This window comes from Malaclemys terrapin, chromosome 1 (genome assembly GCF_027887155.1).
Source record: "Malaclemys terrapin pileata isolate rMalTer1 chromosome 1, rMalTer1.hap1, whole genome shotgun sequence".
Classification (NCBI taxonomy): domain Eukaryota; kingdom Metazoa; phylum Chordata; order Testudines; family Emydidae; genus Malaclemys; species Malaclemys terrapin.
In genome coordinates this window covers 15093727-15115055 of record NC_071505.1, presented here as the reverse complement: position 1 = coordinate 15115055, position 21329 = coordinate 15093727, and the positions used below count along the sequence as shown (strand labels likewise).

The following is a 21329-nucleotide window of genomic DNA, read 5'->3' as shown; positions in this document are numbered from 1 at the left end:
ATAACTCAGAACTTCTGGTTCCTAATCTTGTGCTCTACCAGTATGGTCCAACTAGCAACATCCTCTGCTTCCTGGATGTCCTTAGGAGCCATGTTTCCCTTGTTTACCTCTCCCTTTCTCCAACCCATCAGCACGTTCAAAGCTGTTCACATGCAGTCACTGTTCTCTTTAGGAAGCACTGGGTGGGATAGTTTTTGTTGTTCTTTGCTTGCCTGGAGGGGTTCTGTTGAGTGACACAAGCAGTCCCCATGGGCTGAGCTCATTGTCTGCATAGCCTTCCCAGCCCCCTGCTGAAGGCGGCTGTCATTGGTACAACGCTGAAATAATCACATTTTCAAAGGGACGAGATGTACCACAGAACCACTTTCTGATATTGCTATAATGGGTCAAAAGTTCATCTCCACTGATCTCACGAGAGGCACCTGGGGGCGTCTAGCTAACATCTTCTAATGTGACATTCTGTCAGAGGTCATTGTTTCACATAACAGCTTCAGGAGATATTTGAGGGGCAAACTTTCACATGGGAAATAAATGTACAAGTCCTTTAAACAAGTACATTTTTGCAGTGCCACAGTCCTTTGCATTATATAATTGTTTTAAATGACAACACAGATCTTTTTAAACAATGCTGTGCTGGTCCCCACAGTGAGCTATTTTGGACAGCTTTAGAAGGGACCGAATACAGCGTGCCTCATTGACAAGGGGCAGAGCTGAAAGCATAGGCACACAGAACTGACTGGTATGGAAATCCCAAAGGGGCAAATCACTTTGTAAATCACTGTAGTTTGTGCATTACACACCAGGCACTGGAGAGCCGGCCCTACATTCTGCAGCAAAGGCCTTAGATCCTACAGTGCTGTGATGGAAATACTGCTGTCCTTTGTTTCCCCATCCTTTCTGTTCCTGGTTTATTTAGAATGACAGCTTTTTGGGTCACTGATCTCAAATTCTTATTTGTTCTCTCTTTCACTACCTAGCACACTGTTGGTGCTGTTTCAATAGCAAATAAAACAATAACGTTCCAAGAGCATTTAACTAATAAATAATATATCCTCTCTTTGGGCATCATATCCCGTATTGACAAGGAGATGGAATAGATAGTAATAATTGTTTTTTTCATTGCTTGTAGGTCTGTTTGAATTCAGTGGGACTTGAGGGAGCTAAGTGCTTAGAATGATGGACTCATTAGTTCGCGTGACTGAGTGATCCTAATAATTAATATTTGTTCCATGCACCAGAGAAAGGCGACATTAAACCCTGGACTAGATCCTCCACTGGTGTAAATCAGGACAAGTCCACTGAAGTCATTGGAGCATTGGTGATTTACACTAACTAAGGCTATAGCCCCCTATAATCATCATATTCAACTTTAAGAGGAGGCTGAGGAAAGAGCATATTTTTTAAATATTTGTTCCCAAAATTAGATCTCTTACACATTAAAATTTTGTAACTACAGCAATAATAGGAGACAGTGTGGCCTAGTGGCTAGAGCACTGGCATACTACTCAAGCAACCCATGTTCTAATCCCAGTTCTGCTACTTGCCTGCTGAGTATCCTTGGTCAAGTCACTTCACACCCCCCCTCAGGTTTCCGATCTGTAAAATGGGAATAACGGTGCTGACCTCCTGTGAGATCTACTGAGGATAAGAGCTAGGTGTTATAACCATCTCAGCCATACAATTCTCTTCCTCTCCCACACATGCAGAAGGATTAGTGTATCTGAAAATAGTAGGACACTTCAGATCATGGTGATTTAATTGGATTTATTGGAGGAAAACAATTAATCATCCCTTTCACTTATCATTATGATAGAAATCTCGATATGTATACATGATTGTCAAGGCAGAGAATCATTTGCGACATAGCCCCATTAACAATTTGCAGGTTCGCAAACCCATTACGCAGGTTAAACTTTTTGCAATGCCTTAGTACATGCATGGAGTAAATACACTATTTCCCTTCATTTGGACAAGGATGTTGTTATGAAATTGTATCAATCACAAGGCCTGTAATATTAGGCACACTGACATTCCTGGATTAAAATTGTAAGCTTTTTTTTCTCTTTTTGTTAATAAAACATGCTCGCATCTTTGTAAAAATAAACCAAGAGATGTTTTGCAGTCGAGTGCTATTTCGGGAATCCTCCCCAAATGTCCCTTTGGGCAGGCTGGGCTTTTTTTGTCCCAAGCCAAATGTTAAAAATAAATAAAATGCAGAAATGCTGCTTCCCACCCAGAAGCAAAGACTCAGAGAGAAACGTCACTGGCCCGGATGAGCAGAAACATGAATCACCTAGTAACTCACTCTGAGCTGATTAACTGGTCCGATGTTCTACTCAAGTCTGTGGGATGTCAGGGCTGCAGAAGCTGGGCATGAATAAAGAGGTGGTAAATACTGACCTGGCTTTCTCACCTAGGGCAAGATTCAGCCCTTGCGACCCCAGGCTATGCTTGGTGGGTGTAGAGGGTGATGCAGGAGGGATTCTGATTGAGGACTTCCTCTGTGTGCACAGCATAGCAGCACCTCTGTCTCCCGTGGGCCCTGATTCCACAAAGCACGTAAGCACATGCTTACCTTTAGGGCACACAAATTCTGTTGACTCCAATGAGACTGATGTGCTTGGAGTTCTTTGCTGAATTGAGACTTTGCAGAAGGGCTGCCCACTGCTTTGTGGGCTGATGCGGACGGCAGGGCCATAGCAGAACCATTCCCCATCACCCCTCCCTGTATCCTGTCAGCCAGCGGGAAGAGCAACTCTTGCTTCATTCTTGTGATGCTAACCCCAAAAGCATGGAGGAGGGAGGTATTATGCTTTCCGGTGAGATTCTAGTCAGCCACTGTGCAGGGCTGCAAGGGTAGGAGAAACTAGCTCTCAAACTAGCTAGAAGGTTTTAAATTCACTCCCTACATCACCTTGGCCTTACTTTTGCTGAAATTCCCCTGCCAAGCATGCTGCTTCCAGGGAAATTGATTGTGAAGGAATGACTGAACCCATCTTCCTACTGGCAAGCAATTTCCTAGCTCTCAGCTGGATCCCTTTGTGGATTTTGAGCTTTCAGTAATGTCCGACTCTTCTGTAATATAAACAGCAAACACTGAGCAATCAGGCAAATTGCCCTCTCAGCTGATTAGTTGAGTGGGGTTCCAGCATTGATACTGAGAGCTCTGTGTGACCTCCTCTCTCTTGTCCAGCCTCAGAAAAAGAAATCACGAGTCAAAATGATTCGCAGAGACCGATCAGCAGAAGAGAAGACGAGAATCATTTCCAGGTAGTACAGAAAATAGGGTTGAAGTCTTTTGTTGATAAATACAGACTTGAATGCCTGGAGCACAATGGGTTAAATGCAACTGAAAAAAATGAGTTCTGACACTTGATGCTTTAGGAACAACATGACTAAGATATTCAGCAGCTGGCTTGGTCCACAGCAACAGAATATTCTGCAACAGATCTGCAAAAGCCAAATTCCAAGAGCTTCTCAGGAAAAGGCGGAAAATATAAATTGACTTAGCCTACATTCCAGTCTAAGTTTTGCTGTTATCTTCAAGCGCAGAGACATAGATATAACTAACATGTTTGCTTGGCAGCCCTCGCTGTGCAGTAAATCCAGTACAAGGGATTTTAATGGTAGATAATTGTTTTTAAGCATACGTGAAAACAAAACAAAAAACAGTTTTGATTTCCCTGAACCAAGACAGGTGTAACTGACGGATGCATAGAATGAAGCCGCTCTAGACAGAGATCTTCCCTTAAAAACTGCACAGCATTTAGTAAAAGGACAAAATACATTCTCAGGCTTTGCAGTGTTTTGTTCACAAAACGTCAGCTTTTGCAGTTAGCGCTAGGTAACGATGGATTTCGAGTTACAGATACATATAGTCATTTCAAAACCAAACTTAAAAGAAACCCCAGGGGACTGGGTCCAGGATGTGTTTACAGCAAAGGCTTGGGAAATGTAGAAATAGTACAATTTAATACATGCAGTGCAATATCGTGCATTAATTGGACATTTTCATGTCATTGTGAGTTTAGCAGTGATTTTCACGACACTCACACACACGCCCTGTTTTCCCTCTCTATCGTGGAAAAATGTAGGCACTGTGAATCTGACCATGCTAATAGAAACCAAAGATCAATGCACTGATCAGCTGTTTTGTTAGGTGGAGTCCTGAAAAATAACATCTGAGATTAAGACACTCGTATGCTTAATTACAAATGTAATTTATATGGATACAATCCTAAATGAAGCCAGAAAAGGAATTTATGTCTTAGGACAAACTTTTAAATATCTGTGAAATCTGTATAAAATAAGTAATCACACCAAGGGAATATTGCACACACAATAAAGAAATTGTCTAGTAGACATGAATCTAAGGGTAAGATACAACTGTACTGGAAATTTGGGATAATTTACAGGGATCACATAAAACTGCTGCTGGGTGAATAATCTTCTATTGAATAATTTACCAAATGAATTTTTGTTCACCAAATGTCTATGAGCAGATTGCAATCCCCTCATATATCTGTTACTTGAAATTACTGGCTGGATAATACTTTGCATTAGTGAGCATTCTGTTGCATTTGATTTTGATACTGTTTTGATTAGACGCACAAGTCCACATGATAGGTTTCTGTCCTTTGAGTGGATGAGCATAATTCTTAGAATCAGATTTCTGGTTCAAATGGTCATGATAATGAAAGCAAAATTCCCTTCCCATGAATATTCTCTGGTATTTATTTAGGCCCAATTCAGCAAGGTACTTAAGCATGTGCGCAACTTGAAGAACATGAATAGTGCCATTGAACTGATGTATCTGCAGAAACAACACTTTGGAGCCCTAATTCAGAAGGTACTTATGCATATGCCTAACTTTAAGCATGTGATGAATCCCATTAAAGTCAAACGGGAAGCAAAGGTAGACATGTGTTTCTGTACCTCGCTGAACTGGGGTTCCATGGTCTCTCTCTGCAAACACTCTAGCCAGTAAATTGGTTCCCGGAATATCTGCAGAGAACAAACACAGAAGTCTAAATTCTGTTTGTAAATTCAGCCCAAGGTTTTGCAGTATTTGCCCAGCTCTGCTCAAGACAGAAGTTGTTGGTTAATGGGGGTGGAAATGTTAGCACAGGTTTCACTGAATCTGACAAATACAGATCCACTTCCCCATTCACTTTTGTTCAGAATGTTCTCACTGCTTGCTAATGACTAAAGCTATTTGGGCTCGAACCGGGGCTTGTTTCCTCCTGGCTCATCTGCTCTTCCTGCTTCATCCTGCAGTGCAGGATACACACCCCCAACGCCCTCCCTGCAGGCCTGGAAGGCCCTGATTCAGTGGGAAGGGTGTGATGCTGCAGTATACCATACCCCTTGTGCATCACACAACCCTGCACCATAGTTTGCAAAGGCTTTGGTAGGCAGGGATGAGTTAGGGGAGAAGTCAGGCTAAGCCATTGGTCTGTAACCATGAAAACACATCTACAACTCTCTTCTATGGAGGAAGACTATACCAGTCACATGGTGTGTGGGTGGCATGGCAATGATTAAACTGATCCAATGCCACGCTGTCAATTTGCAAGGGTAAAACGCCTTTCTCCATGAGTTTCACCCCAGTGCGGAGATTCCCAGGACAAGCCCGAGCCACTCGAGTGCCATGATTTTTTCTATCGAGGTACTTGTATGGCCCCTTCTCATGGTGATGTCCAGATTTGTCTCCTAATGCTTCATTTGTGACATTACAATGACCACCAGGGCAACTGACTGCGATGTCATAAACATGGGATTCTGCTGTCACTGAAGGATCAGGCAGAAAAGGGGGAAAATAAACCAGGGCTGTGAAGGAGAGAAACTTGTTATAGATACAACTGTTGTCAACAATAGCAAAGCAAACCCAGGAAATACATGGATCAGAGGATATACCTCCTCTTTTTTCAAGCTGACTTCAATGTTAAAAGTCCCCATTTAATTTCTGTTTTCAGAACCACCTAAAAATAATTTTCCCCACGGAATACACATTACATGATCATTTAATCCTTAGCAGCAGCGAATCAGTGTCTACTATTGTTTTTTTTTTAAATTTCAGTCCACTATACTAACAGACAATCTAGAAGAAGGTGAACTAATAAAGCTTTTCTGAACCGACTAGTTTGATGGCACCTGCATGATAGTGACCAATGCAGAAGAGACATTACCTGCCCAGAAATAACTAAAGCATAATCGGGGCGGGTGAGTTTCATTTTGCCACAGACAGTCTTTTCCCATTCACCTGCCTCCTCACTAGCTGCGCTGCAGGGTCAATATCCAGTTTGTCTTTCAGGAGGTGATCCAGTGGGAAATCTAGGCTGCTTTAGGAATAAAAAGTCAACCGCAAAATCAGTGGTGTGTGGCACTGACACTGCAGAACTGACATTCAATCTCAGGAAGTTCCCAGGCAACCTACAGTCGCCAGTCTCCTGCAGGCGACTGGTGTTAGCTGGGTTAGTTTTATGTTTTCCTGACAAGAACATTGGTGTTGGTGTCACAGATGAGAACTGTGACTCTGGAGGTAACAATTGAACAATCGAGGCTGCAAGCAAAGACCAGAAGGAGGGAGTCCAGGAAAAAAAAAGTTAACAAATCACAGTGGTGCGATTTAAACAAATAAAGCTAAGAGGAGCATAACTCAGGGGCAAGTCTCCGAGATGGAGACCACATGCAATGAGTGAACCACTAATGGTTTGATGAGATGGCCCCTTGGAAAATAACCAGCTGTGCTTTCTTATGATACCTCACACCCACCTGCACTGGTTACATACTGTTCATTTTTACACTCATTCATAACACTGGTTTAGAACTCAACTGGCAGGCCAGGCTGGGGTGTAGTCTGCCGAGTTACACCTGTCACTAGACGTGTGGGGGTGTAAGTTGAAAAGATTTGGCTCTGAAGAGGGATAGATCCGTAGTGAATCAATGACAGTAAAAATCTCCGCTCTCCCCTTCCCACAAATACCTGTCAGATCCCCAGCCACAGTTCTTGAGAAACAAAAGCTTTCCATCTCCTCGACTTCTGGCAGAAAGAAACGTTTTACTTTTAACTTCTTCTGATCCTTTTCTTAAGGTACTAATCCACATAGAGCGATAATAAAATGATCCAATTCTTGTGGAATACCAGCAACATTAAGACAAATCTAATTTCCAGTCTAGAATGAAATGGAAACTATTGTAAAGCCACAGCTAAATGTGACACTATTCACATCCAGCAGGGAGGTATTGTAGACATACTGGACGGTGGCAGAAAATTAACCAAACATCAATTGAGGGAGTGCGCTCTTGCAATGGACTTGCCTTTCTGTATGGCACTCCTCTTTATTTTGCCGAAGGAAAACATTTATTTTTGCAAGACAGATTTGAACTGGGCCATATTCTGATTATTGTTATAAGCAATTAAATCAAAATCAGAAACTTCAGTCTGATGTTAGAAGAGAATGCAAACAGCGATAGATGGGGGGGAGGGATAGCTCAGTGGTTTGAGCATTAGCCTGCTAAACCCAGGGTTGTGAGTTCAATCCTTGAGGGGGCCACTTAGGGATCTGGGGCAAAATCAGTACTTGGTCCAGCTAGTGAAGGCAGGGGGCTGGACTCAATGACCTTTCAGGGTCCCTTCCAGTTCTATGAGATAGATAGGTATAGGGGCTGCTTGAGCTTCACTTTATATGCAGCAGCATATACAGGAAAGCACCATCGGCCAAATTCTGGGTTAAACCAGTGTGAATGTGGTGTAAATCCACTGACTCAAAATCAAGTTACTTCATATTTACACGGGTGCAACTGAGATCAGAATTTATTGGGCCAACTGAATTTATTTGGAAGATGAAGTTCTGAGATAAGTTAAGGCTTTTAGGGCCTTATTATGACTTAAATGAAGGTCCCTTTACACCAGTCCGGCAGCATAAATAGGTCTTATAGTGGCATAAATTGCATTAACAGCCACTTTAAGCCCCATTTACACTGCCAGAGAGATGGCAAGAGACCTTAGTATGAATATGAATAAGGCCCTAAATGAAAAACACTGTATGTCAGGGGGCACACTCCAGTTTTAGATAATGTAGGATTTTGGATAAGAGGGGCTCAGCTCAACAAGGTCCCCCAGCATTGACTGCTGTTCCTGTCTACCAAATCTGGGGCAGAATTCTGCATCACTGAAGCCAACGGGAATTTTACCGCTGACTTCAATGAGACCAGTATCAGGCATTTGAACGTGTTTCTTAGAAATTAATGGCTGTGGCTTTTTGATTTTGCTTTGAGAATGGAGCCAAATAACCTCTTTGAAGAGCAATTCCTCTATTAAAAACCGAGCATGCATATCAGTGCTCTGGTATGTCACTGTCACGTGTTGGTTCAGATCCTCGGCTGGTGAAAATCGGAGTAGTTCGACTGACTTCAATGGAATGACGCCACTTGACATTGGCTGGGGATCTGGCCCATTATGTCAGAGACTGGCTGCATCTCTGAGGTTTTACAAGGTGATATAGTGGAGTGTCAGATATCCACAGTGGAAAGTCAGATGCACACGAGTGTTTTATGGAGTTCACATTAAATCATTATAGTTTGAATGTCTGTGCTAGGCACAATATGATATGGGGTTGTTGGGAACCTCTGGGGGAAACTGGTTAAATCATACTCTAAATCTCCAGACTGAAAATGGTGCACAGATTAATACTGACTCAACCGAGATCTATTATATGTAATATCTTTATGAGCGGCTAGTGCAATGACATCTTTGTAAAGAGCTAGCACTATGTACCACCTGGTTTTCTTGAAATCCTGACTCCTCTGAAGCTAATGGCCAAACTCCCACTGACTTCAATAGGGGCAGGATTTCACCTTACATCTTTGACATCTCAATGAAAAGTAAATGTCATGGCTTTTCGTAGCATGTTCACTACGGCCGTATACATTCAGATGTGTCTGTGACTGGTTCATCTAATTCTTTACAGACAATAACTGACGTGGATGTGGCAACAGAATCGTTTAAGGAAAAATGATTCCTGCCTCTCTGTGGAGATGGCTGTATTTGGGGTGTAGGGAGCTAGTAATAGCTTAAATGTGCCTCAGTTTCATCAACTCCCCTTCTACCTTTTCTCCTCCTAGCAGAAAAATCAAAGCTGGGAATGACTTGTAGAGATCTGGTCACGTCTCACAAGGTTTGTAAGTGCGGTGATCTCTGAACACTGCCTTCTCTTCTGTTCCAGGATATTTAAAACATTTATGATAAAGCAGTGACAGTGCCCGTTTTTTGCCTTTTCTATGCTTGCGGTGGCGTATAGGGCACAGGTAGCTTATACACCACAATGAAAGGCAGGCTGCGTCCACATTGCAGTGTGTAGCATTATCACCACTTTACAGATGGGGAAACTGAGGCACGGCATTTTTTTTAAAAAAGGCCAAAACTTTCAATAATGCTTTCTGATTTTTGGTGCCCAGCTTGGGGCACTTGGGGCCTAGCTCTGAGCCACCAATAACTTCAGCTGAGGTCAGTGGGTTGCAGTGCTCACCAGCTCTCAATTAGCAGGCCCCAAACTGGAGGTACTCAAAATCAGAGGCCACATTTGAAGTTTTTGACCTTGGGCAGTGACTTGCCCAAAGCTCAAGCAGCAAGGTAGGGGCAGACATGGGAATAGAACCCAGGCTCTCCTGACTCCTAGTTATGTGGCCTCACTGATGGACCACAAAGGGTTTAACCAAGGAATAAGAGCTGCAGGATGAAGCATTATATCATTTTCCACATGCTTGCTGAACTACGGGCTACTCCCATCAAAGTCAATGAATGTTGCAGGTTCACAGCACGTCCTGATGGATTGTTTTCAACCAACTCTCACCATTGTTTCCAAGAAGGAGGAAGAGAGGGAAAGCAGATTGTTTTAGTGTAATGGCACTGCTAGATCCAGACAGGTGTACAGTCCAATTTTAGGAATTAAAAACGGCATGCATGCTTTTGAAACCCTCCTGTTTTGGAAGGTCAATGCAAATCTCTACCGACAGAAGTAACCTATCCCTCAGCAAACTGGAAGGAGGGATGCAACTGGAAGTACTTGCTAAAAGAAAAAAAAAAGTCTATTTCTCAAAAATTATCTCTATTTAAATAATCCAGCCGAGACCTTTTTAGTTAATGGAAAAAAATACAACATATACTGTTACCTACACTGAGAAGAGAGTAAATCACCGGGAAAAAGAATGCGCGTCTGTTAGTTAGAACATTGCTAGACTCATATATACAGCACCAGAGACTGTTAAATCCGTTCCCCCTGGAGTCATTGCAGTTTGTGCTAAATGAAACATTTCAGAATTGCAGTATAAAATATGGCCATAAAAAAATCTTCTCTCTTCTAGTCCTTCGCCGAGTGCACAATGCAGGATGAAATCACTCGGAGTAGGTACGCTCGACATGATGGCTTTCCCGTCTCTATCCCCCTCTGCTGATCACTTGCTCCCCGTGTGCACTGTTGTTACTGTGGTTGGCCTGGGTCTCCGTTCTCCTCCTACTGCAGAAATACCCGAAGAAGCAGATGAAGCAAAACTACAGAGAGCAGATGGGGACATACCTAAAAGGAAAGCCAGAAAAACAGATGAGCAAACTGTTAGAACGCCGATTTGCTGAGCCAGAAATGACCAGGGTCATTCTATAAAGTGGAGAGGAAATAGTCACTGGAAGGATAACCAGCATGGTTTTCCCATTTTTCCTGCTGCGATGAAGTAGCAGCTGTGGATTCGTTGGGGCATATTCTCCCCACTGTTCCATGTGCAGTTTCTCCCATCAATATCAATAGGAGTTTCATGCATGGATCATGAAGAGAACATGCCCAATTACGGTACCCATTTAGTTACAATGGTGCTATATTTTTTAATTGGCGACTCGTATCTTTTATAATAAAGAGTTTTCTGATTTTAAAAAGCCCTCCAGAATTGTACTAATCCCCCAGACTTACACAGACATCTGCACTAGGGATGGTCAAAACTGTTCTCCTGAAACTGTTTTTTTGATTGAAAATTGTTTTTTTGGATACATTTTTTGTGAAAAGTGTCTGCTTTCCACAAAAACCTCAATATTCGGTCAAAAAAAATGAACACCCAAACCCCAAAATGTTTCAGTTGAAAGCCCAAATATTTTGCCTGAAAAATGAAATATTTTGGTTTTTGATATTTCAACCAAAAGTCAGAAAACTCTACAGAAAATTACAATGAAAACAAAGAACAACAAATTTTGTCAAAAATTTCCACAAACCCGACCCCCTATTTTCTGACCGATTCTAATATGCACTTCAACTTCGAACAGATTTTGTACCCAGAAACGGCCAAGGTTGGCTCTGTATGTGGTTCGTGACTGCACATCACATGGTGAAACTCTGTTAGTGATGACGGTAACTAACAATGCGTCCCTGCTGTCAGAGGCCTGGGCTGCCGCACAGCAGTTTTCCTGGTACTGGTTCAGCACACAGGATTTTTGCAATGCAAACAGGATGCCCTAAGTATGTTTGTGTAATTGGTTTAGCCAGTCCTCTCTTCTCATCCTGTTTTCTGTCTGTCAGAAACTCCCAGAGTGCATTGCACCACACGCTGCTGATGGTACTCTCTGTGCATGTCCACTGATGCTCTAGTCTATCCTCTGCTAAGGCACTGGGATACCTGCCCAGATTTTCCCTGTGGGCACCAGTACAACCATAGTTAGGCAGCATGAGATACAGATGCACAAACTAGCTGTGGTGTTAGAAAGGCTGCTGAACGGTAAGCAGCTACGGTGACTGTGCCCTCACCAGATACAAAATCACAGTTAAGAGCATTAGGGTCAGATTCTCTCATCTGCTCAAGGACCAGAGGGTGGGTCAATTGACGTGGTTTAAAGTCACATTTACATTCCCTCCATCCTGAGACCGACCCCCAGTATAAACAGCCTGAAGCCTGCTACAAGTTTTGCTCAGGTGCCCCCTAGCCAAAAGGACATTCCAGCATCTGGGGATCGCTTGGGTGTAAAGATATCCCAGCCACATCCCCTTTTCCAGCATCATGGAGACCTGCTATTCTGGCTGTGCACTGTAATCCCACACGTTTCCCCTGACACAAGAGGGAATCCCCAGAGATCCAGATATCCTGGCTTTATGGAAGCTCTACATTGCTTGAGCAGCATAAAGCAGCCAGACAGGGCTAAGAGTCTGGCCCATATCCTGGGCAGGGTCTAATTTACTTATTTAGATTCACACCTCCTTTACCGACATGTAATTTATACCATCCTAATACAGCACCTCTGAGTTAGCCTCATGTCCTCACACAAGTAGGAGAGAATTAGAATGTACCCTGGAAAATCTAGTCTCAGACTATTGTCGCCCCGGCCGCGCTTCATCAGTGTTGAAACTATTACAGCACAAATATCAATGTGCAGAGGGCCAATATATTTTGTGACAGCATAACATTTACTATTAATGGTATTAATCAGTATTAAAAATCTTAGCACTGACAGCAATTGCTTTATGTAGCTCGCCATTCAGTCACAGCTGCTTGTTATGTCGAGCACTGCCGTCTGAATAATAAGATAAATTCCAATAACGGAGCCGCATAATTGGCTTCATTGTTGTATAATTGTTAATAAGCATCTCTTGATGCTGAAGGGCAGCATCTGTAGAACTCTGGGCCCCGTTTCTTTTCTTCCCCTCCCCCTCTAGCTGACGTTCTCTAAACTAAAATTAAGTTTGAAAAATGCGAAGATGAAAGTGATGGCCACGGCGTGCCAGAACCTGTACAGCTAGCACGGCTTTCCCCCAAATCCCAACAGAGAGCTGACTTTGGAGGCACTACTTGAGAGGCACTGTTTGAAACAAGACTGGTCAGTGGGTTGAAGTGAGACTAACCCGTTACACTGGCTGGCAATGAACTAAAGGTTGGTTGCAGTGAATAGCTCGCATGCTCCTCTTGTTGTATAGAGTAAAAGCCATTCACCTGAGTGAAGTTATTCCTGATCCATGTGAGGGAAAGTGAAAGGGGAATGAAGCCCCATATCTGTGAAGCAGGAAGAACCTTGGTTTTCTTTAGTCACTCACTTAGTGTGGGACCATGGGCACGTCACTTGACCTACTACATCTATCTGCAGCTGTGCCGTACTTTTCCCATGTAAGAAATTCTTTCCCAAATAAAACTAATGAGGAAGAAGGAGGCAGGAAAGAGCTCTTCAGAGATATTCCTTTTTCCCAGGACCCAGCTGATCTGCAGATTGTATTGGATGTATAAACTTTCCCTTATTTTCATGAGTTGTATTTGCAGTTCCTTTGGGATTCTACCACTACTTGCTGCATTCCCCCTAACTGTTCTCTTTAATTTACTGCGTATTCACTAGTAAGATCTCTCATTGTGTTCAGTTTGGGATGCTAGGGAATCTTGCCGTTCTTTTCTGCCTTAAATTCCAGGTGACGTACAAACATACCCAGCTCAGCATGTCTGGTCCACTCTTAATGTCCTTGGCTGCTTAATCCATCATTCTGCAACATTCCACTGCCAGATATTGTACTGGGCTATCTTAGCATTTGTAACAGCTGTAAGTGGATTTTGTTCTTGTTCTCATCCTCCCCTTCACCACCCCTTGTAAACAGTGATTTCCTCATTATAATAATCAAAACCCATTTGAGGTCAGAAGCAGTGACAGTTTAATCTTCCATTATCTACAGTTAACAGTGAAATCAGCAATCAGATTCTCTGGACCTAACTGACGTCCCGCATTTGTGTACTGTCCTCAAATTCAAAATGAAACCTCAGATCTTCATGCAGCAGGCTCTCTGCTGCAGTCTACCATGGTGAGAATGTTTTAGCTCCACAGTAGAAGTGATTTGTAGATAAGAGGCATCATATTATTCATATGCGGGTGACAGTTGGGTGATTTAAGAAGACCACCTGGGAGAAAAGTAGTGCTTTCCTGTAAGTTGCTGGAGCATGTGGAACTGGGCTAGAATGGTGTATTCCAGGCAAAAAGGTTTTAGTGTGATATATTTCCAGCAATGAAGATTATCTGTATGAATCTCTACGGTGCCTGACATGCAAATGGAAAGGGCTCTGTTTTGGCTGACATTGCTTGAGTTGGGTGGGAGGAAGCAGAGGGGTTTGGCAGCAGTTGTAGTCCTTGCAGGCGTTCTGGCTGATGCAGCCGGAATGTTTCCAAGGTGCTGGAGGGTGCGCACGCCAGAACGGGGGCTGTCACGTCTTTTAACTGAGTCCCTGTGTACTTCCTTGCATTCAGGAACGGAGTGGGGCAGGACTTTGCAAAGGGGTGCACGGTGGTGGGCAGGGGTGCGAAGGGGAGAAAGCAGGGTCAGCCAAAATCTGGCCCAATGAGTAGGGTGATTAAGGACTAAACATACAGTTCCATATGCACCATAGTACAATGAATCAAACACTGTGGTATGCTGCTGTAGAAAGGGCCAATTAAACCACCACTGAAACTGAGAAGTAACGTGCAGTCTAATAAGCCATTAGCCTATTCAGTTGCACATCTTAAATCTCCATATAACAGGACCTGATCTAATGGCTAAGTTTATATCTCCCATTTTAATTGGCTTTTTGTGATGTAAAAACCTCAAAAGAGAGAGAGCAGGGAAGAATAAATCAATGCTCAAAGGATAGGGATAAAATGAACTTCATTGTGAAGGAAACCCTGAGCTCTCCCAAATGATCCCTGTTGCTGCCACCTCACCCTTCCCTGACATTCAGAAAAATATATAGGGCAGGTGTTCAAATCCCTTAGGCCAGGGGTCGGCAACCTTTCAGAAGTGGTGTGCTGATTCTTCATTTATTTAAGGTTTCGTGTGCCAGTAATACATTTTTATGTTTTTAGAAGGTCTCTTTCTATAAGTCTATAATATAGAACTAAACTATTGTTGTGTGTAAAGTAAATAAGGTTTTTAAAATGTTTAAGAAGCTTCATTTAAAATTAAATTAAAATGCAGAGCCCCCTGGACCGGTGGCCAGGACCCAGGCTGTCTGAGTGCCACTGAAAATCAGCTCGCGTGCCGCCTTTGGCACACGTGCCATACGTTGCCTACCCCTGCCTTAGGCAGTTTTGAAATATCAGTCATGATGTATAACAATCAAGACACCGGACCAAATCTGATCTTAGTGTAAGAGGGTACGACTGCTACTAAAATAAAAGTGATTAGTGTCCACTGACATCAGAGCCGATTTGCCCCACTGATTCTGGTGTCTCAGCTAAGGGGTAAATATTACAGCCAACCAGAAAATAGTTTTTTTCTCCTTGGGAAAATAAAAATACCGTAGGGTCAAATTTGTTGGGCTGACACAGTGGGAGGAAAGTAGAGTGATACGAGCTTTGATCCAGGTTGCTGTCAAAGCTGTCACACATTGCAGGAGAGAGCAACAGAGGGTGACTGCTGATTGATCACCGGTACCCTGCTAGGAGTTGGCAGCAGCCTTGCTATGTTGTCATGTACTTACAATCTTTCCTGGTTGTTCCATCGGGAAGTGGATTGGCCAGGCTGAGGGTGCTTGCCACGCTTGCATTTGAACTGTCCAAACTGCTGCCAAGATGTAACTTTCTCATATGTCTCACAACTGCTGTGGCATTAAATGCTTGCTGGAAAGAGAGAAAAAACCCCACTTGGTTGTGAATTTATTCTTTTCTTTCAGAATTGTCAGATATGGATTTAAAAATAACAACTTTAAGGAGTTATACTTTTGTAAACTAGATACAGAGAAAAAAAAAGCGCCTTTCTTAAGCCTTGATTCTGTAACTCTTACTTCCAGTGAGTAGCGCTTAGGTAAACACTGCTGTCTCTCACGCCCTCTCTGTGCCCAACCTGCAGAAGACAGGAATCTGTTCTAGCAGCTGCAGCAGGGCCTTGACTCTTTAGCTCAACCTATAGCAACTCACATGTTTGTGTCTAGAGGTTCCTGGTTCAATCCCCAGTACAGCAGCTGTAGCTTACTGATATAAGTAGTACTAGTCTATCTACAATTCTGAGCCACAAGTAAGATATTGCATCATCCCTTTAAAAGACTGTCACACAATTCAGTGTACAGGAAGGTTGCACCTGCTTTAGAAAACAGGTCAGTGTTCCTGGCTTGCAGCGTAACCCCCTGAGAACATGGCACTTACTCTCCATTTGCTTTTTGCAAAGTTCTTTCGGATCTGAGCACTGACAGACTCATGGATATTTTTGCTGAGGGCGGTGTCCCCTGCGATCCTGAAACAGAAAAACAAGATCTTTTTACAGATGCTTTGCTCTAAAATACCCGTCTTTGACACCCCTCGCTTTAGAACTCACGGTCTCAAAGGTTCTAAGGCCAGAAGGCAGCACGGTGATCATCTTATCGGACCTCCTGTATAGCACATGCCACAGAACACCTCGGAAATAGTTCCCATTTGAATTAGAGCGGTCTTTTAGGGAAAAGATCCAATCTTGATTGAAAACATACCAGTGATGGAGAATCCACCAAAACCCTTGGCAAGTTGCTCCCATGGGTAATCACATTGACTGTGAAAAATGTGCATCTTATTTCCAGTTTGAATTGATCTAGTTTCAACTTCTAGCCACTGTATGTTGTTATATCTTTGGGCACGTCTTCACTACCCGTCGGATCAGCGGATAGCAATCGATCTATTGGGGATCGACTTATCGCGTCTTGTGAAGATGCGATAAAATCGATCCCCGATGGCTCTGCCGTCGACTCCGGAAATCCACCGCGGCAAGAGGCGGAAGCGGAGTCGACGGCGGCGCGGCAGCGGTCGACTCGCCGCCGTCCTCACAGCCAGGTAAGTCGACCTAAAATACGCAACTTCAGCTACGCTGTTCACGTAGCTGAAGTTGCGTATCTTAGGTCACCTCCCCCCCCCCCCCCCCGTAGTGTAGACCTAGCCTAAGTCTGCTAGATAGAATAACCCTCTGTTATCAGATTTCGGTTCCCCATATAGGTACTTACAAACTGTGATCAAGTCACCTCTTAACCCCTTCTGTTAAGCTAAATAAATCGAGCTCCTTCCGTCTATCACTATAAGGCACGTTTTCCAACCCTTTGATCATTTATAACGGTGACCAGAAGTGGTCAGTGTAAGCATGATTGTTCATGTATTGAAATTATGGTATCATCTATTCTAGGGTTTTTTGTCTCCAACTTCCCACTGTCGTTACCAATGGCTTAGACCAGTACTGATAGCACTGATGGGAGCATCAGTGTAACAAAGCACCGATGGACACTGGCATTTTGACCACTCTGTAATGTAGACTTGATCTAAGCAGGATTAGACAACATGGTGATTAAAAGACCACCTATAATCCTGTCTCTGCTAGCACACCCAATGTTGCTTCCATTTTATTTTGTTGGTGTGTGGCTGCTTCCTAGTACGATTACAAATCTGGGTAAAAACACCCGTTTTTTCTTTTATGTGATTTCTAAAGTTTTAACATCAATATTTTATCCTCCAAACACGCGGCAGTTTCCAAAGGAACTCCAGACTGCCTGAATTCTGTTTGCACTGGAGATTTTCCTGCCACACTGAAATGTATGGAGTTGGTCATCATAACTAATGTAAGTTTGCACTCAGTAAAGCAGATACATGGAGTCTCTTAGCAAAGAAACGTGGACTGTCTGAGATAGCTCAATCTCCACAAGACACAGCCTTAAACATTTCCAGTTCTTGCATCAATAATTCATTTGCACAAAGGGACAAATTCATCCCTCCTGTAAACCCAGTTATCTCAGTGGAATTACACGTAGGGTGAATCTGGCCCATCAAGCCAGAAGGGCTGTTATAATAACAGTCACAGGAGTCAAGGATACCATGCCATATGACAGAGGTAAATCCTACTGTCAGCCTGGCCCAAGTCCTGGGGCTCAAACCAGGAAGTAAAGGCTGGGCTCCTGGGTGATTTCACACATTCATTACATGGTTCCAGAAGTAAATTCAATCTTTGGAAAAAATGTAGCAGATGAAGCCACCTGAAACCTTCAGACTAGCAGGGACCCTGGCAAAAATAAATAAATAAATAAATAAAAATGCAGGAGTTGGTTACAGTGCCCCCAAAGTTTCTTGGAAACCCAGTGACATTGCAGAGAAACTGGAGACGATGAAATCCTCCACGTTGATAAATCTGACAGGTCCAGAGACATTGATATCTGCAGTGCCTTCCCAGCGGGAGCACAAAGGGGCCTACAAACTGGTAAACAAAGTCATTCATAAATTTCAGGAACACTATGCCCCACGCATGAATGTTGTTGGTGAAGGCACAGTTGCTTAACAAGGTACCAGCTGAGCCCATTATAGCATTTGTTTGCAGGGCTAGTGGAAAACTGTGCTCCCTGAATGAAAGTGTTAATAAACTGCATAGGAACAGTTTATGTTTCCCACTTGAGCTTGTCCAATTTTATTTTAGAAACATGGGCAGCATCACTACTTGGGAATGTATTTACATCTATAATCTCTTCCAGTGGATCCTTGCTTTTACTATTTTAAAAGTGCTCTAGAATGCACATCTGCTATACGCGACTCTGTACCGAGCCTGGATTCCATAGATAAGCAATACTTTTACAGTTTGGGGATCATTTTCTGAAGTTCAGGTGGTGTTTTGACCATTGTTTTCAAGGCTTCCAATCGCTTATGATCTGTTTCTGCCTCAATCAATTTCTGCCCATAAACATATTCATGAAACCACACCCAACTAAATACAATTGTTATCGTTTGTAAAAACAATTTGTCAGCTTGGACATAGTCCAAGTTGCGTGTTAGCCAGTTCTTTCCCTGCTCTGCCACAGACTTTCTGTATGACCTTGGACAAATCATTTACTCTCTCTGTGCCTCAATTGCTCCATCAGTAAGATGGGGATAACAGTATGTCCCTATCTCACAAAGGTGTTGTGAGGATAAATACATTAAAGACTCTGAGGCATTCAGCTACATAATGGGGACCATATATCTTTGTAAGTCCGGGCAATTGTCTTGCAGGACAACCCTCAACCAATCATAAAACAACAACAACAATAAATAAATAATAATAATAACAATACTAAAGAAATAAACAAGAAGAAAAAGACTACTTTGTACTTATATAAGTCCTTCCATCTGGAGGATCTCAAAGCACTTTGTAAATATTAACGAATTCAAGTAGCAGGAAGCTACTTAGAAAAGCAACATGATTAAGGCCTCTGTCTAATAAAAAAAGGACTGGAATAGAGTATGGCTTCATGAGGTGCTGAGCATCACACAGGACTGGACCAAGACTAGCCTAAGTGGATTGAGCTTTTCATTGCTGGGTAACTGGCTCAATCTGGCATTCGTCTACCGTACAACCTGAGCGCTCTTTGTGAGCGAGCGAGTATTTAGTCTGGTTGTGCATGGAGAGGTATCCACCTCACAAGCGACGCTACTTGGCATCACTGCGGACAATCTCAGTGCAAAGGTTGAGGACCAAATGAGCCCGAGGAGCTGAACTGTCCTAGAAGGGTGAGGTCTGAAGCACATTGGCAGGGCAGTGTGTAGAAGCTTGTTTTGTGGATACATCCAAGACTTCAGAAGCCAGTATGGGAAGTCTGACAACTTTCTCAAGAACTCAGGGCCTGATCCAAGGACGTGTGCTTGCAGAGGGAGCTGAGGGTGCTCCAGAACTTCCAGGAAGGGACAGCAATGGCCAGGTTGTTATTGCCATAACAAGTAGCACCTTCCTCCACAAGTAGTTCCCCGGAAGCTACTGGGATTGTTCATCTCGAGTAAACATAATAGAATCTAGCCCTAAAGTTGCAAAATAAATTAAATGTATTTATCAAATTTTATTTGATCTAACCTGATTTATTTTATCCATCTATCTGGGCTCAGTTCTACCTTTACTATCTATCTAGACATAGCATTACTGAGCTTTAAAGGAACCTCCAAGACAGACAAAAACAGTACACTCCCTTTTGGATGATTCTACAGCAAAATACCGCAAGCACATATTTCTTTCAGCCTGTCCCTCCCTGCCCACAAGGGCAGTCAGAATCTTTCATCTAGTATTATCTTCAGAACCCTCATGCTTATCGAAGGCAGCCAATTCAAACTTTCTACGGGCCAAATACTGCTTGGAAATACTCGGGAGTATGATGACAGGAAACGTGGAGTTAGCTGTGATGGATAACGCTGGAGGAACATAACAGTTCTGATTTTATATACACATATACAAACACACACAGATGCATACAGTATCAGAGATAGTCCAAAATAAATAGCGTGCAGGGATGAGCCAGAGAGGAGTTTGATTTCCTGTTGTACGCATCCCTGGTTCCTTCAGGGAGCCGTTTTACACTTCAAACAACACTTTCTGAAAACAGAGCTCTTTGTAAACGATCTTCCTCCTCTGGATGGGAGTTATTATCTGACTAGTGCGTTCAGCACACAAAATACACGTAGTGGGACTATTATAATTTGCAGGGGCCCAGGCAATAGCAGGACAACACGCTTCTGCATGGACAGCGGGAAATCAAGTATCTGAGTGCCTCACAGTCATGACTGGATTTATCCTCACAGCACCCTTGTAAGAGAGGGAAGTGCTGTTATCCTCATTTTACAGACAGTGAGGTGAGGAAGACAGTCTAAGGTCACCAAGGAAGTCTGTGGCAGAGCAGGGAATTAAATGCAGGTCTTTCGAGTCCCAGCCCAGCCCCATAACCACTGGACCATCCTTCCTCTCCTAGGCAGCGGTGCTGGAACAAAGTTTCTAATGGGGGTGTTAAGCACCACTGAACCAAACTGTAAACGTGTATATAATGGAAACCATTTCAAGCCAGGGGGAGCGGCAGCCCCCCCAGCCCCCCTAGTTCCAGCATCTAAGCTCCTAGGGAGCATGTAAGTGATCTGGTTTCTTTCCCTCCAACCTGACTGATGGAGGCTGAGTTAGGGCCAGTTCATGAACTACCGACCTCTCATGGATTTCAATCACAGCTCTGTGTATCCTGATAGAAAAATCAGACCTTTGCATTTCTACCTCTTACTTTTAATCACTTCACTCTTAGCTATGTGGCTATGTGCCTTAGACTAGAGTAGGATCTGAATTCTGCCCTAGCAACATACTTAATACAGACAAGGTAGTTGAGGTAATATCTCTTACTGGACCGTGAAAAAGACAAGCTTTCAATCTCCACAGAGTTCTTCAGGTCTGTGGAGCTTAAAAGCTTGTCTCTTTCATCAACAGAAGTTAGTCCAATCGAAGATATTACTCACCCACCTTATTTCTCTGATCTCCCGGGACCGACACAGCTACAACAACACTGCAATAATACATTTAATAAACATAACTGCTATCATTAATACTAGCACAGAAAATATTAAAATGTAT

General features: G+C 43.1%; 1 protein-coding gene across 1 annotated transcript in view; it reads right to left on the bottom strand.

The window, feature by feature from the left end:
* Positions 1 to 1749: 1749 nt before the first annotated feature.
* The window catches only part of CAMK1D (calcium/calmodulin dependent protein kinase ID), a 352953-nt gene continuing 333373 nt past the window's right edge, over positions 1750 to 21329 (bottom strand). The window contains exons 9-11 of the mRNA XM_054016595.1: positions 16124 to 16211; positions 15463 to 15601; positions 1750 to 10577 (exon numbers count right to left, since the gene is read on the bottom strand). Coding sequence (XP_053872570.1) covers positions 10456 to 10577; positions 15463 to 15601; positions 16124 to 16211 — 349 coding nt within the window. The 3' untranslated portion in view covers positions 1750 to 10455. The remainder of the gene's footprint in view (positions 10578 to 15462; positions 15602 to 16123; positions 16212 to 21329) is intronic.